Raw genomic sequence first — 18,232 nt, 5'->3', positions numbered from 1 at the left:
GTAGTATTTAAATTTACAGTAACCTGCCCATAGAGAAATAGAGAAGCTTTTAGTGCTGATCAAAACAAAAGCAGATCAGATGGTTTTGGTGAATGGACCAAAAACTTGTCGAGTTCACGTCCATCTCCCACGAATACATAAATAAATGGAATTTTCCTCAAATCAACAAACACAATCTTAATAAGTACTTTAAATGAGGAAGTAAAATTTGTCATCAACCTCCTGACAAAGAGGAACCAACATAGCTTTGTGAGGAAGCCTAAGTTGGCCAAGTATGGGTGTGGCGTGTGACTTGTGAGATGAGTCATTACTGTCAAGGTTACAGTTTTATGCTACTGTGGAGGGCTAAACAGTACTGTCATGAACACCGGTGTGACTCGCTGGCTGACTTTATAGTGCCATAGAAAAGTCGTTGATGATGTCATTTGTGCTTTCAAACATGGGACGTGTAGGGTGTGTGCATTACAAAGGAAAAGGGAGAAAGTGGACATTATTTTGCCCCTGCGGTAGAAGCCTTAAGGGTTTTGTCTTTGTTGTAAAGTGATCCAGAGGCATTCCATAATTAGACATGAAACACTTTCATAGAACACTTTCAAACCTTTAGAAGTTATTATTGCCAGAGTTCTATCTGAAAATATATTACACACTGAAACCTTGAGGTATCTGATTCAGAGGCATTCCATAATTACTGGTTAGACATGAAACACTTTCATACAATACTTTCAAACCTTCCAAAGTTATTATTGCCAGAGTTCCGTCTGAAAATATTACTCAGAGTGAAACCTTAAGGTTTTCCCCACAGGGATAAATTACGCTAGATGTTTCTTTTTTAAGAATGCCTGAGCTAGAGAAGGGGAATGTAATATGCTTGTGCCTGACCTACTGCCTTATTTCATTTTCTTTCAAAGAGGAAGTACAACTCATCAAGCAGAAGCAGGCACACTGAACGTAAATAAGGGTGGCGTATATACCAGTAGTGATGGTTAAGGAGACAGAAACACGGGTGGGACACGTGCACAGTGGAATGTCTTATCAACGTATAGAATGAGGAGGACTGACCGGAATGTTGATAATTCCACTACATTATGCATTGCACTCGTTACGGTCTTCCAATGACATCACATCTACTCATTATTTCCTTCTAGCGTGAAATTAATATTTCAATACTTACTCAAATGAAGCCAGTACAGTGGCTTTTATCTAAATCACCTCAGTTGTTTCTGTTGAAGGCAAGCTGCAAGAAAACACTTGCTGGGCCTGGGGACTTGGACCATTTCTAACACTTTTCTGTCCTTCTGGCAAAGCATGAAGCACTTTTTTTGCAGCAGTATTGCAGATTTCCCATGTGATACCACCCTTAAAATAGAATATTATTTCTATAATACTGTACAGCTCAGTTTTGATTTGTGAAAATAAAGAAGTCTCTTCTTGAGCTGAATACCAGAGACAAATCCTGCAGCTGCTTCGTAGTGAATAGTGGAGCAATTCCTGGGACACTGCGACAGTACCCACAGTGATTTTACTGGGGTACGAGTACATTTTCTGAATCACAGCTGTAAGTGCTACATTTATATAAAACTAATTTGGATGCAATAGCTCAAAGAATCTTTCACAAAAAAATTAAATAAATCTGCCCACAAAGTCGGCCACTAATTCATTGTAATTGGACCAACTCCAAAACGTGCCACGTGATGACATCACAGATTCAAGTCTTGGTGGTCTGGTTTCCAGCTTAGGGAGACGGTAGTCTCCGTTTATAGATATTGACTGAACTGTCCAAGATCATTGGAATAATAAAATGTAAATTTGTTTTAGCGTGGATTTTCCCATGAAGACTATCCACTTTCAGCACGGTGGAAAAAGAAACCCGAAACCATGCAGATGGAGACATTGAGAATACGAGACAGCTCAAAATAAAACTCATTAACTATTTTAAGTCAACACAAATTACACAAACCATGTTAAATCAACGTTAGATCTCAAACTTTAGCTGGTTATCTTTGGTTTGAGTGGTCACTCTTGCATTTGAGGAGGGGGGTGGAATGCGAATGCCACCAAAGTGCTCTTGCTTGGTGGGCAGCTGGTATTCTGGATGCATAAAATAATTTACAAGACGAGGGAGAGTATTGGGCTACCCTGTCTGAACCCCTGTTTTCCCATCTCTCTTTTACAGGTCGCCATCCCCAGCGGCAGACGTGTCCTCCCCAAAGCGGAACTTCTTGGCATGAGAGAGTGGCGAGTCCAGGAAATTCTCTTTGTCCTCTGGGTCCTCTGGCGGAGCAGCCCACTTGGTCCCGCTGCACCTCTCGCGTGGGTTACGGGACACGACGGGTTCGGGGCCTTGGTACAACTGCTGCTGCCACAACCAGGGGTGACTCATACAGTCTGCTGCACTGGGCCTGTCCCTGTGGTGACACAACCAAATACATCATGTGGATCATAACCCTGGTCTTCGAGTACATGCGAGGTTATGGGTACATACTACACTGTACTGCTCATTCACTTCATCGTGCCTCTCGTCCTATTTCAGTCACTTCCTCTGCCATACTGGACGCTCTACAGCTAACGTACTTAACATAATGCTATGAAGATTACTGATGTACCTGTATGTAGTGTATATGGTGTGTGTTTTAGCTGATATCAGCTTGCCTTACTAAATGCCATTCAAACTGCCATTGAGGTTGAATAGGGGTGGAAAATACTCCATGAGATTTTAAAGTTGTTAGGCATAACTCAAGCTTCTGCAAAGTACTGTCATTTTCTTCCCTGTTACACTCTACTAGAAGCGCCGCAAGACAAACTTCCGCATTCAGTTGGGTGCTCTGGGTTGCTGGGCACATTTGAATAGCTTGTAGTAGAGTAATATACCTCTCACGCAGTCACATTATTATGACAAGCCCTGGGGCATTTTCCCCCCTGCCCATGGCAGAAATGAGAAGTCTTTTCCTTAATACTTTGAGTGCACGATTTAGCGCTTGAGTGCCGGCGCTGTAGTCAATGGGAGGGTGAGCATATTTGCGAGCACATAAACTATATCTTAAATTATGGCTATGTGTCTAATACGCCCGTCGCTTATCAATGACTTGTTTGGAGTCAACATGGTTGAAACGGATTTTAATTTTTTGTTTTTAAATCGGTACATTTCCGTTTTATACCATTTTGAAAAACGCTCGTTTTTTGAAACTTCCAGAAAAAAAAGTGATTCTGCAGGAATCGCGCTTTAGTGGAATACACAAAACACGTTGTCATGTTTGGCCTATTTATGAATCGTTTTCAAAAATCTTATTTCCTGATCAGCACACACACACACATATATGGGACCCGTTGATATATAGGTGAAAAAAACTCTGATTATCCCAAGACTTGTAAAATAGATTCCTTACCTCAGATCAGATGTTCTCCAAAAAGATTATTCCAATTCCTGATCGCCATTCCAAATATCGATCGCGTTTATTGATCCAATGCTGGGTACTGGAAACACATATTCCACGCTGTTCTGCGGCTCGGCAATGAATGGGATCGTCTCCGGTTACATGCCTGACAAGTAAAATGTGGATTCCGGACTCTTTTTTCCCCCATCCATTTCACAGTCCAATCCAATGGGTGCAATACCATCCGGAGAGACGACATGGGGCGGTATTTCCCCTGTTCGAGCTCAGATAGATCCCCAATGGTTGGTAACGTGAGGCTAGATTGATGAAAAATGAATGGAAATCGATAATAAAAAAATAACGATTAAATAACGAGATTTCTCGTTCTTGGCACTCAACGCGTGGCATGAACTAACGAGATTTATCGTGGCTGGCACTCAAAGTGTTAATGTTGTCCTTGATACTGCATGTGGGTAGGGCTGGGCGATATGGCCAAAAATGTTATCACGATAAAAAATTTCATATTCATATCGTTCGATATCAATAATTATCGATATTTCTATTAGTATTAAAAAAAGATAATTTTTTATGATTATTTAAACACCAAATGTATGTTTATTTTGCAGCAATTCTTTGTCGTTGCCGCCATCTTTAGTGTTACAGCCCCTCACACTCCCAATTCTCAGGCTGGTTTGAAAGCGAAAGTACCAAAAAAAGTGGCTGTGGCTCCAGGGGAGTTGAACATTTCTGGCTCTGCTAGTTTCTTTTCTATCTTTTGGCGCTTTTTTGGTGGACAAACCACCGCACATGTGCACCGTGACTCGCGACTGGAGACTAGCTAAGCTAGCACACAGCCTACTGTGTACAGACGGTTTCAAACTGTATTTTAAATGAGAAAGCAAACAAAATAAATGGACAAGAGAAAAATAAATCTCAATTTGGTCAGTATTGTCATTTGGACAAGCAAAGCCATTACTTTAAGTTGCAGGCAAGAAAGACAAGTCTGTCCACTGTCTCTGGTTTTAAAGCTGCCCTGTTGCAGGTCACAATACTTTTTTTAAATTTTTTATTATCGATTATTAAAATATATGGCGATAATTATCGTTATCGTTTTATCGCCCAGCCCTACATGTGGGCATTGTGGGGTTAATGGGAAAATTGGGTTTCACCAGAGGATTTAATGTTTTATTAACATTCCAATTTTTCAAAGAAAAATCTTTAAAAGCCAAATTGCTAACCCTAAATGACCAGATGTTGCAGAGCACTGATGCTGGCGACGTCGGGTGACCTGATCTGCAATGCTAAGCTAGTTAACGACCTTTCCTTTTATTATTTTTTTTATAAACTGCCGCTTAAAATTCCAAATCCCCTGCCTTATCAGAGAGAGAAAAGTATGTTAGAAGGCTTTGTTCACAGGACCACAGCTACATGAACCTCAGATGAAACTAGGAACCATCTATTAATAGTCCATTCATTTTCCTATAGCTGCAGCAAAGACTGAAGACTCAGGAGCAGCCGGAAACACCCTTGAGAGGTGTACACAGTAACATTAGCGGAAATAAATGACAGTGATTTTCTTATTTTATTGATCTTTTTCCCCCTCCATTTTCCTCCGATTTTTCTCCCATCCCAATGTTAGTCGTATGCCAATTCCCAATCCCCTTCCTGGTCACTGCGCACTTAACCCCCACAGTCAGATCATCTGGGAGAGTGGAGGCTATCACGTGCTTCCTCCGACACACGTCCAGCCAATCAACCGCTTCTTTTCACCTGGCAGCGCGGATCCTCCCTGAGAGGGCGTAGCGTGTGGAAGGATCACACTATCCCACTCAGGTCCTATCCGCGCTTAGCAGGCGCCCCGACCGAACTGTAGGAGTCGCTGTTTACAACGACCCGGACCCACCCCGCCAGCTTCTCCCACCCTCTAATACAGCCAATTGTATTAGTGTGAACGGCCAGACAAGCTGGTGACAACCCCGGAGCTGTGAGCTGGATTCGAACAGGCGAATCCAGCTCACAGCTCCGGGGTTGGTGACGAACGCAATCTCCGCTACGAGACCTGACAGTGATTTTCACGAGGGTAAATTACTTATGCCTAGTGATTTTCAAGTTTCATAGAGCATATTCTCAACCCTTTTAAATATCAATGGCAGTGTGACAATAGGTTGACAATTTGACATCCACCAAAACATACACTATATACCTATAGACAGAGAATTTGTTAAAGACCTGGACAATCTCTGATAAAGGTGAGAAGTAAAAATTAGACTGGTACGGTTTAAGTCTTTGATTATCATAAAGTATGTTTTCCACTGTCTCTTTGCACTGTATGAGAGGTCCTTTGTTCTGTTGTCAATCTGCAGAAATACAGAAAATATTCATTCCTGTACATTTATTGGTGAATAAGGGGACACCATAGTTATTATCATCCTGAGGAACATTAATCTTCAATTACATTTAATTTAGCAGAAACTGTACAGTTATCAAAAATGGGGGTGAAATGAGGCATTGTGCAGAGGTCAAAAACCGTTATAATATCACAGGCATTAGTCCCACTCACTCAGGTGCTTTGACCAGCAACTTGCGGATGAAGTCCACAGCCAGCTCAGACACCCTGGAGAAGGCCTCCAGGCTGTAGTCCACGTTGACCTGTGACACGTTTAGGTACGTCTCCTGCTTGTCATCACCTGCAAATGGCGACTCGCCCGTCACCAACATGTAGGCTATCACCCCCACGCTCCTGACAAACAATACGGTCAAAACAAACGAATTAGACAATGCAGATGTACAGTATTGATCATTGTTTTATGACAGGATAGTCGTCTTGCAAATAGTTAGCAGTGTACAGTCTCTCTCAGACGCAAGTAATTACAAGTATGACTGTGAATTTCACACTTTATGCAAACTTTCCCATGACTTTCTGTTTTTCAATACTTCTATACTGTAGTTTAGAAGAGAATCCACACACTGCTCTCACAATATGACATCTGACTTACATAACGTTAGTTGTGAAAAGTTGTGAATCAAGTGATGTACTTGCTGCAAATGCAGTGTATGGGATTCTCTTCTAAACTACATGATTTAATTTAATTAATACATTTTTACCCAGGGACAATGCACATTAATCAGCATTTTCAGTGTCCACATCAATGTAAATGTGCCAGATTTAGCTAATGAGCTAGTTTTCATCTGTAGTCCCTGCCTAACATGCATGTCTTTTGGTGTGGGAGGAAACCAGAGTACCCAGAGGAAACCCACGCAAACACAGGAAGAACATGCAAACTCTACATAGAAACGATGTGCAAGCTCCTCTAATAGGTTTCTATATTGGAAATTGATTCTATAAAATAATTGTCCTTTCCATTCTTTTTTACACAGACCTGTGTAGTAACCTTGTAAACACGAGGGCATGGAACTAACTTTATCAACCAATTCACAGTGGCTAGTAGATTCAGCATTTCACTAGCCAAATTACTTTCTCACCAGCCAATGTTTTTTTTTTTTTATATAATAAAGAAGACTTGATTGAATACAAATTGGCAGCCTATCAAATTGGCTAGCAGAATTAAAAGGTATACAAGTTTTTCTTGTAAACAATTCACTTTGGTTTATATTCACATTTCCACCCAAATATAGTTTTATATTGTTGTTCTACAGTCTACACGCTGAATAGATTCCCTACCTCCATGGTTCCAAAGTCCATTTCCATGGTTACCTTTTCTCCCACGGTGTTTACCTCCCATCCATGTTAAGTTACATTTTCTGTTTGGTGAAGTTGTAATGAGTGCTCCTTTAATTGACAGCCATTTAGCTTATTATGTTTCGAGGGAAATAATATACTATAGACCAATGAATCTGAAGCATAAGGGCAAGCTTACACATCTCCAGTGCACTCTTTGTGTTCTATAAGCTTACACACCTCCAGTGCACTCTTTGTGTTCTATAAGCTTACACACCTCCAGTGCACTCTCTTTGTGTTCTATAAGCTTACACACCTCCAGTGCACTCTCTTTGTGTTCTATAAGCTTACACACCTCCAGTGCACTCTTTGTGTTCTATAAGCTTACACACCTCCAGTGCACTCTTTGTGTTCTATAAGCTTACACACCTCCAGTGCACTCTCTTTGTCTTCTATAAGCTTACACACCTCCAGTGCACTCTCTTTGTGTTCTATAAGCTTACACACCTCCAGTGCACTCTGTGTTCTATAAGCTTACACACCTCCAGTGCACTCTCTTTGTGTTCTATAAGCTTACACACCTCCAGTGCACTCTTTGTGTTCTATAAGCTTACACACCTCCAGTGCACTCTGTGTTCTATAAGCTTACACACCTCCAGTGCACTCTCTTTGTGTTCTATAAGCTTACACACCTCCAGTGCACTGCACTCTCTTTGTGTTCTTACACACCTCCAGTGCACTCTCTTTGTGTTCTTACACACCTCCAGTGCACTCTCTTTGTGTTCTATAAGCTTACACACCTCCAGTGCACTCTCTTTGTGTTCTTACACACCTCCAGTGCACTCTCTTTGTGTTCTTACACACCTCCAGTGCACTCTTTGTGTTCTATAAGCGTACACACCTCCAGTGCACTCTCTTTGTGTTCTATGTCACCACTGTGGCATGCTTGTGCGTCCTTGTATGAACACATGATACAGGGTCCTCTTTTCAGTGATACAGTGCCAGTTTGATCAAATAGTGGTGAATAACTCCATTGGATACCTTTAATTAATAGACTTGACAGTTACAGCCTAAATTTACCAGCATGTGGCTATTTCAAGCCTGGATTGGGACAAATACCGCTGTCAAATTTGCAAGCAAGGACATACCAAAGGTCAGTTGCCGTTGTAATGGGGTCATAATTCAGGATCTCTGGGGCTTAAGGGAGACAAGCAAAAGAAATGGTGATTAATCATACTTCAACTAGGGCTAGTAAGACTTCTTTAGAACTGATATTTTTAAGTAAAAGAATACCAAACATAAAAGTCTGCCACACTGAAAGGTTCTGGTGCTTCTACACTGGTGTGGGGCGATTTCACTAATAACGACTAAGAATTGTGAAGAGCATGTTCTGGCTACCTTATCATTGTGAGTCATAAGTCACTGACACTCTAGTTATGCCAATGCTTTCTAGAAGAACTCTGTTGCTATTCCGTTGCTAGGGGAACAGCTTGGGTGTATTTCCTGTCCGCTATTGCGTTAGCAAACACTGCAAGAGGAAATAACCGTGAGCCAATTTATGTTGTTTGTTTATGTTGGCAAATTCCAAAAGGTCTAGAACCAGTAGGGTTGCCGCGGTGATGTGAAATGTACCATGAATAATAAACTCATGACAACACCGGTATTACCGGTGACACAGGACATTTTACAAAATTACTAGAGTTGTTCCGATACCGATACCAGTATCGGAAATGCCGCCGATACTGCCTAAAATGCTGGTATCGGTATCGGCGAGTACACGTAAATTCTAGCCTCCGATCCCATGATGTCATTTATCTCCTGCGGAGAGTGAGGATTATAAAATGATCGTGTTTTAAAGTGTGATGCTGTTTGTCATTTTAACAGCAGATACACTTTCTTAAATTCCATTGTCCCCGACAGAGCGTGTGACGGGGAGCTCGGACGGGATGTGTTTTGCTTGCTGGTGTTATGATAGCATTAGCTGAAAAGCTAGCTAGTTGGAACAACATCCGCTTTAACGTTACATCAAATCAGATGATCGCCTGTCCTTTCTTCAGGACCTGACACTGTCCGTCTATAATGCACCCACGGTGAATCGTATTTAAGTCAAGTAGCTACTGACTAGCGTTAGCTGACGTTATCAAATGTCAATGCGGGGAAGACGAGCTAGGTCAGCTAGCTTAGCTTGATAACGGTACCTTGGCTAAAGTTGGTGCTATTCATAATCAAGCAATAATGGCTGCAGACCTGCAAGCAAAGTACAGCAAGTTCCAAGTGCCAAAGGATAAGAGTCTGAGGCGGAGTCTCAAAAGAGAATGTTGAATATTTATTTTGCATCGAAAATCACAACATGAACGTTACTACTAGCCACTGCCAGAGCCTCTGCTAGTACTAGCTTACAGACTGGGTAGCGAGTGCAACACCGTCTAACGTCCGTGCGGATCATTGGAGTAGGGTATATCTCCAGTGCCGCAGCCCCATACTCATTGATTAATGATACTAATACTAATCTATACAATCACCTGTTGTTGAATAAATACCATTACTTTCTAGTTATTACTAAAAAACAGTATATATAAAACAGTATCTGTAAAAAAATAAATAAAAAAAAGTATAATTTATATAATATAGTTTTTTTTGTTTTTTTTTTTTTATGTATGCACTGGTATCGGATCAGTATCGGTATCGGCCGATACCCAAAGCTTAGGTATTGGAATCGGATCGGGAAGGAAAAAATGGTATCGGAACATCTCTAAAAATTACGCTCAATATCTGTAGAGTGCTTACTTTGATCTTTAACATTATGCGGCTACACTGATCCGCTGTGTCTGTTGTCCATCAACGTCTGTTTTTAATTCATTTTCAATGAGGAGTATCCATTTGTTAGACAGACAGAGTTGAGGTCAGGTTCCAATTTAAAAGTAAACCAATGGACAGTAATGTATGAGAGTGCATTTTCCACCATCTTAAAAATGGAGGGCCTAGACTATCACTCGAAATAATTTGCAGTCACGACTCTCATTGGTCTTGCCCTCTAGTCTAGAGGATGAACGGACCAAAGTAATGTCTTTACCATTGTGATGACTAATGAATACTTGACCGTGAACATCATCTTACCCACATATTCTGGTGTGCCAATTATCTCTCTGAGCTCGCCCGCTGCGCCCAGTCTACGTGCCAGGCCAAAGTCAACAATCTTTATATCCCCTAGTGGAGCCAGGCTAGTGAGCAGAATATTCTGAGGCTGGAAAACACACATAAAGAACAGGAAAAGAAGAAGCAAACGTGCATGAATATCCAGACTTTTACACTTTAGAATGACATATATTCCATTCCAGACCTGGGCCCTCATTCATCAACGTGACGTAGAAAATGTTCTATTTCCATACTTAAGCACAGAATTTAGAATATGTGCACGCACAAAAAAACGGGATTTATCACACATGCGTACACAGGTCCTACGCACACCTGTCTTGATAAATATGACTTTGATCCTACGTTTGAGCTTGTGCACTGTTTTAAGTATTTGCATACCAGAACCGCCCCCGATTAACCATATACGGTAATGGAATACCCCCATGAAATGTGGAAAAATGGACTAAGCCGAGGGAAGCGTGTTATGTGACAGGCTGACAGACGTGTACACGTACGGTGATGTCGGATATGATATCTATTAACCATTGCTGCCTGGGCAGCGCAAACACTAATAAAGACCGTGCTGGAATATGACTGCCTTTTCCCGTTTTGTTTGATTAATACCCAGGGATTAAAGTTCTCCTCAATTTTATTCCAAATCGCGACGGATTTTCCGTCAATTTTCTACCTGCTGCATATGATTTCTAGAGGCATACAATCTATTTTGATGTCAGTATTGGGTAGCCTATATAAACAATAATACGAGAGCATATACAAGAACAATGAATCTCACTGCCATGTATGATGTAGCCCATACGCCATGTGTAGCCTGCCTATATGTGATCAATACAAACTTGAACTTGAATTCCATCACGTCTGTGTGCGGGTCACTGCGGGAACTCACAAGGCTGTTGTCACAATGTAAATAAGAACGTGCACTGAAAAGTTACAGTATGTAGTTGGTTGATTATTTGTATGACAGTCAGTAAACCCTTGCAAAAAGTATCCGTTTTATTTAATGAATTGAAAACATGCAGCATGCCTTTCCTCCCGGCATGCAGCAACAACATGTATCAGGCAAATGCGCATCGCAACATTGACTGAGTGGAATCCCTTTCTATTCACATAACTGCATTTGTGATGGAGCTTTGACAGCTACAGTAACAGTCTATTGCTCGATCCATCTCCAATATCACGATGGACCGTGCCGGTGGCAAAGACCCGAGGGTGGAGAGGACTTGAATGAATTCCATCATCATATTTATATGTTGTGTCTGTCCACTATGTTTGTTACTTTGTTATTCCCCCCCCCCTATCTATGTAAAGCGACCTTGGGTCTCTTGAAAGGCGCTATATAAAATGAAGCTATTATTATTATTATTATTATTATTATTATTATTATTATTATTGTTATTATTATTATTATTATCACATCTGTGCGGGAGCTCACAAATAGACTGTTAGTCTCAGTGAAGTTTCAACGGAGGTCATCTATTCTAACCAACAAATTGAAGTAGAAAGCATTTCGTGACCAATCTCATTTGGAAACATGACACACAAAATAATTCGCTTTTTATTTGAAACAATATTTAATCGCGTTTGGAGGTTGGTGTTCTGCGTCTGCCCCCCCCCGTGCCAAACAAGCAGGCCAACCTCTTGTTCGCGTGTGAGCCCGTTATAATTACACTACTGTCGCTATTTTACAATGAACTATAATGAATTACGGGTCATACAGAAGTTGAACACGCCAGTGTTGAAACTAATGCACGGAAGCTTATTTCCGCGTTGAAACTAATGCATGAACTGAGCAGCGCATATGCCGTAGTAACGATGTTCTACCACTGGGCGTCAGCTACGCATTCTCCGAGCTGTGTGTAAACATAAGCACGAAGTCAAGTTCAAGTTGAAATTGATGAATCCCACACTTTGCTTAGAAATGGTCGTACGCACAGGTTAAGCACATATCTGTGCGTAAGTCACGTTGATGAATGAGGGCCCTGGATTTTAATGACAGATTTTTTTGCTCAATGATTTATTTTCCACCCATGACTATAGGCCAATAATACTAGTAATACTTGGTTTGTGGGCCAGTAGTATGGTAATGTTATATAGTTGTTGTTGTTGTTGTTGTTGTTGTTGTGAAAAGTATGACTAATCCCCCTGGATATCAACAAAATCAAGCCATTTCAGATATCCAACCTGCTTCCTCTGAAATATCACATAATACATACTGGTTACTCTGATTGGCCCATCAGTCACATCTAGCTGCTCTGATTGGCCCATCAGTCACATCTAGCTGAGTGAGAGGACTCACAGGATAAGATGAGGAGTCCACAGTCAATTCAAACCTTTATTTATTCTCAAAAAGGACAATTTAGGTCACCCTCATTTTCAATGTCTATTTAATATATTCTTTTACAATATAATAATACATAATAATAACTATCTATATAGCACCTTTCACACATGGACCGCATGCCCCACAGCAAACAGTATAAAATGAACATTTTAATTTTAAGCATATAATTAGCATACAATTGACAGAATAAAAAACAATGCATAAAGTGCAGACATAAGAATAGGTATAAGAGAATAAAAGTAGTGCAACGTAGAACTTGCAGACAGTGTTGATGGTAGTAAACTCACAGCAGACTCACTCAGTTTTTCCCACTGTACCACTTTGGGATTGGCTCTCCTGGACTATGTACCCGTTTCTCGTGACAGGAGAACCCTATCCCACACTATCTCAGCTCTGGGCTGAACTATGTACACATAATCCAATAGGGAAAACATATGAGGGTGTTTGGAGCTTAAATTCTAATACCTAAGGAAATGCATGGGCATGTGTGAGTGTGTGAGTGTGTGTGCATGCGTGCGTGCGTGCGTGCGTGTGTGTGTGTGTGTGTGTACAGTACATGCCGTGAGTGAATGTATGAGTGTATGTACGAGTGTACGAGTGTCTGTCTGTGTGTGTGCGAGTGTGAGTGTGTGAGTGTGTGAGTGTGTGAGTGTGCGCGTGTGTGAGTGTGCGCGTGTGTGTATGTATGTATGCATGATGCATGTATGTATGTATGTATGTATGTATGTATGCATGTATGCATGTATGCATGTATGCATGTATGCATGCATGCATGTATGTATGTATGTATGTATGTATGTATGTATGTATGTATTGTATGTATGTATGTTAGGGGTGTAACGGTACGTGTATTCATCCTGTGAATTTACGGTACGTGGCTCACGGTGCGGTACGTGCAGCCATAGAATACGTCTCATACATACCACTAGGTGAACATTTTACAAATCTATGCTCAATATCTTTACTTTACACTGGCTTACTAACAGTCTTAACACAGAAGGTCATTCATTTAACGTTGCATATCAAGCTTGGATTGCCACATTTCGATGATGAATAAAACATTGAAGCTTGTAAAGGCATGAACAAGCAGACAGAACAAATGAACGCGCACTCTGCACTCGGCTGTTTCTCCCCTCCTCTCCTCCCCTTACCTATAGGTGTCACTGAAACAAAACCAACCATGAATGATACAGTATGTTTGTAACACAGCATATATGCAATAGACTGAAAATGTTCATCGTTTTCTTGTTCGCGTAATAATGTTAAACAATGGAAAGACACGCGCGCGCACACGCACCAACTTTCTTCTGCGGTACTTTCCAGCTGATCCGAGAAAAAAAACACATAAACGTACTTTCGCTGATCTGGACTGGTCCTTTGAGCTCCTCTCCAGTCGAGCTGCTACGGTGTTTAAATCCAAAATAGTTATACATCCTCTCATTGTTGTGTAACATGGCATCTCTTCTCTAGTCTTTCTCTGCGTCACGTGAAGTAAAATCTACTCTAGAAGTGAAAGTGAAACTATACAACGGTGGGGGGTGGGGGTAGTAGGCAATGCATTTACTCAAGTGGATTCCTGAACACAGAATGACACTGTTATCACTGACTGACTACCGCAGAAAGCCTAGGTGGAACTAAGTATAACTTAATACAAAATAATTATATATAATAATAATTATTATAAATATATAATAATCATAAATATTGTTTTCCTGTGTACCGAAATCGTACCGAACCGTGACTCCAAAACCGAGGTACGTACCGAACCGTGGCTTCCGTGTACCGTTACACCCCTAATGTATGTATGTATGTATGTATGTATGTATGTATGTGTGTATGTGTATGTGTATGTGTATGTGTGTGTGTGTGTGTGTGTGTGTGTAGACCTTGAGGTCCAGGTGAACCAGGTGGTTGAGGTGGAGGTGGTGGACCCCCTCCAGGGTCTGTGTGATGAGGCGTGTGATCTGGGCCTCTGGCAGCAGTTCCTCAGAGACACAATGATCAAAGATCTCCCCACCGGCCGCACTGAGGAAGTAGGTAGTCACAGTAGGAAAACTTTACTGACTTTATAGGGGACATTTTTACTCTCCCTCCCCTCCCTCCCCTCCCCCCCCCCCCCCCCCCCCCCCCAGACACTAGGGATGACGTGGATCTAAAAGTTCCCAAATAACATCATCTAACCCATTTCAAGTACAATGTCTTTCACTGTGGTGTTGAAGCACTGATTCAAGTGATCTGACTGGTTTAAGTAGGGCAGTGGTCCTCAATCTGATTGTCTGTCCTTTGCCAGTCACATACCGTTTTATACTCGTGACGTTGTGAGTCGTGCTACAAGTTTTTGGCCTGTGCTACAAAACGATACACAATAACATCTCTAGAAATACAGTATGCAACATTGCAACACTCGTTCAATCAACCGCACCTTATTTTGTAATACTTCAGGTTGATCAAGTTAGAACCTGGCGTTTCCCTAATGCCCCTTTGTTAAGGTTGCCTGACTCTTTACTTTCAGGGCCACGATTTTCAGAATGAAAGAACGTTCGCCGGCTCCGACTCGCAAATATCTAACACTAGCTGTTAGCAATGACAGCGGCCAGCTATCTCACTTGTTTCATTGTATCACGTTCGCTATTAAGTAAAAACAAAATAAGATGTTAACGTGGGGGGGCTGGGGGGATCTTTGAATAGTACCGTAACCGTAGTCAAATAGTTCCCAGTGACTATCGAATAGCAATTTTGTGAGTTTTGCCCATCCCTACATCCTGGTGTGTCCCAGATAGATGGCTAGCTCACTGGACTCACTGAGGAACATTTGATTGATCGCTAGGATTTGGTGTTGGATGTATGGACTCTATCAGTGGTGCGTTGGTGATTTCATACCTGGTTGCACTGTGCATGCGCATAAATGTTCCCTCACGTGTGCACAGACTAAAGGCAATGCCTAATTGCCTCTAGGAATGGAATGTAACACATTTCATTCACAAGTTTTGTGTGAATGTATCTGAGGACGTATTTGAACACACCTGACGACCTGAGCTATTGTTATGCAAAGTAGCCAGGTGGGTACTTGGCGAGTTGGCGCATCAGTAGAGTGCAGCGCTTTCCTGTGTGTATGCGTGTGCACATCCGTGCGTGCGCGTGCTTCTGCTCACACAGAGCCAGTTGCTCAGCGTGCAACCCCGTCCCATGACCAACGCACCCCTGGACTCTATGCAGATGGTGACATGGTTTTCAATTACATGATAAGACCACGACTTCCAAGTAGAACAGCGAGGCGTGTGATTCACTTCACATGGCTGCTACTGCAGTCAATTAATCGCACAGACCGATTCTTTCGTAGCATGTGCAACATATGAGTCGCACAGTCACACTGTACAGCCTTGTACTGTGTTTTGAGTATTCTGACAAGAGAGTCCACTGTACACCTAAAATCCCATTTCAAAGTGAGGGGCATTGGTCTCTGCTTTGTTAGCAGGAAAGGCTAAATAACCACTTAAGGGTCGCAGTCATCAGGCAGTCGTTGCTATGCTGGCACTCTACTACAAGCCCCGCACTGTGCACTTCCCCATTCAGTTGGCTTGTATTTTCAAACTCCAGGGTGCTTCCGGTTGATTTGCGAAATCGAATGGCTTGTAGTAGAGTAATACAGTAACATTAGCTGTAAGCACAAGTAAAAGACACCATGTGGATTTCAATCTCAACATCCTCATGAATCTGATAGGATTACTGTGTTGACTTGACGGTACCATCTACCGGTATTCCTATTGTTTATTTATTGTTTTGAGTAAGGGGATTTTAAAAATTAGATTTTATTCTCCCTGCTCCTTTTCCCTCATGGAATGTGCAAATTGAGAGGTGCTTTGATTATGAAATACTTTTTTTGTATTTTATGGAACTGTGTATTACCATGAACAGAACAAATCAAAATGAAATGAAAGTGAGGAATTACCTCTTTCTGGTTTAGATTAGGGATGCACCGACACCAGGCAAAAATAGAACATCAGTATCTGAGCATTTCCGTGTTACTAAATTGTAAATCCGATACAAAGAAACACGTCTAAACGTGCCAGAAACCAAAGCAAAGTGACTTGATTTTCTGCATTTTTGACATTACGTTAATAACTCTCTAATGCAGAAACATTTATTATATCTCAATCATTTGTGTCCAATGACGCCAAAATGACAGCCCAAGTCTATACTGTTCATTAAAAGTAATGGATCATCAGAACCAAAGCCCAGGTATCCGTATCAGGACTGAAAAGGTTGGATTGATCCCTAGTTTAGATGCGTTACTGGCTTTGTTGTTGAACTCACTATTCCAAGAGGAGGACGATGTCGTGGTCCGTCTCGTAGGCTGCATGCAGGTTGACCACGCGGGGGTTGTTGCGAGACGCCTCCAGGACAGCCATCTCGTGGACCACCTCTGCCCGGCAGTCACGACCCCTCCGCCGCTTACGCAGGAACTTGGCGGCAAATATTTTCCCTGTGGCCTTCTCCACACACCGCTTGACAACTGCAAACTTCCCCCTAGGACAGAGCACATCATAGACCGTCAAAGTCATGCTGTTGAGGAAATGGACAAAGTGTTATCCTATAGGCCTATACTGAATTATTTGGAATTTGGATTTAATTAAGTTATCGCCATATCACACACATGCACACAAGCGGCACGGTGGTGTAGTGGTTAACACTGTCGCCTCACAGCAAGAAGGTCCAGGGTTCGATTCCCGCTTGGGGACCAGGTTTCCCTGATGCCAGGTACTCAGGTGGGGTATCTCCCAGGCCTTTCTGTGTGGAGTTTGCATGTTCTCCCCGTGCTCGCAAGGGTTTCCCCCCCGATAAGATAAACCCAATGGAAAAACATGCACAACAGATCGCTAACGCTGTGGCGTCCTTGACGAAGACGGACAGGAGCACTTGGATTGGTCCCCGGGGCGCGGCTCACGTTGACGCCCTATCTGCTCCCGGCTGCCCATGGGGGGAAGGACAACGGGATGGGAAAAGTGCAGAGAGACATTTCATTGGCGACTCAGTGCATGTGTGTGTGTGTGTGTGTGTGTTCCTGTGGGTCGCCCATCTCGCGTGTGTGTGTTAAAACTGCATGACAAATAAAGACTTCTAGTCTAACAATTATTATTATTATTACTGGCCTTGAACTTTGTGTAAGACAAGTTTGCTTCATGTCATCATCTAGGCCTAACAAAATTAATAGTTGGTTTCAGGTTGCCGACCGACCCTGCCGATTTAGGTGCGACCCAATATATTTTATGAGTTTTAAAAAAAAATTATATAAAAAAAAAAAAAAAAAAAAAAAAAGAATAAAGAATAAAGTTTCATAGAAATCTTAGTCAAACATTTAATATTATGGATATTAAACATGCTGGCAGAGTACATGCATCCATGTTGTTGTGAACATTTTAATTAAATAAATAAATTCCCTATCCATAGTCGCCGTGGGAAAGAATAAAATAAAAAAATAAAATAAAATAAATTCCCTACCTACCCATGGCCAAACTGACAACCAACCTGAAACCAACTATTAATTTTGTTAGGCCCTATGACACTGTGGGGCGAATTCTCAAAGGGATTGCGCTGCTTTTTCTGACGCCATGCCTGTGCAAATAGCCCCAAAACAAACCTTGCTATTCACAAAGCACTTGCAAAGGGTGAAATATCTTGCTAACTGCG

At 41.8% G+C, this 18,232-nt stretch overlaps 1 protein-coding gene across 1 annotated transcript in view; it reads right to left on the bottom strand.

Moving 5' to 3' along the window:
* Positions 1–170: 170 nt before the first annotated feature.
* stk17b (serine/threonine kinase 17b (apoptosis-inducing)) overlaps positions 171–18,232 on the bottom strand; it is a 33,803-nt gene continuing 15,741 nt past the window's right edge. The window contains exons 2-7 of the mRNA XM_084309800.1: positions 16,859–17,071; positions 14,431–14,569; positions 10,168–10,294; positions 8,199–8,247; positions 5,932–6,111; positions 171–2,405 (exon numbers count right to left, since the gene is read on the bottom strand). Coding sequence (XP_084165926.1) covers positions 2,168–2,405; positions 5,932–6,111; positions 8,199–8,247; positions 10,168–10,294; positions 14,431–14,569; positions 16,859–17,071 — 946 coding nt within the window. The 3' untranslated portion in view covers positions 171–2,167. The remainder of the gene's footprint in view (positions 2,406–5,931; positions 6,112–8,198; positions 8,248–10,167; positions 10,295–14,430; positions 14,570–16,858; positions 17,072–18,232) is intronic.

Source organism: Notolepis coatsorum, assembly GCF_963971535.1.
Source record: "Notolepis coatsorum genome assembly, chromosome: 3".
Taxonomy (NCBI): Eukaryota; Metazoa; Chordata; class Actinopteri; order Aulopiformes; family Paralepididae; genus Notolepis; species Notolepis coatsorum.
Note: the sequence above shows the minus strand (reverse complement) of the source record. Positions and strands in the feature narration are given on the sequence as shown.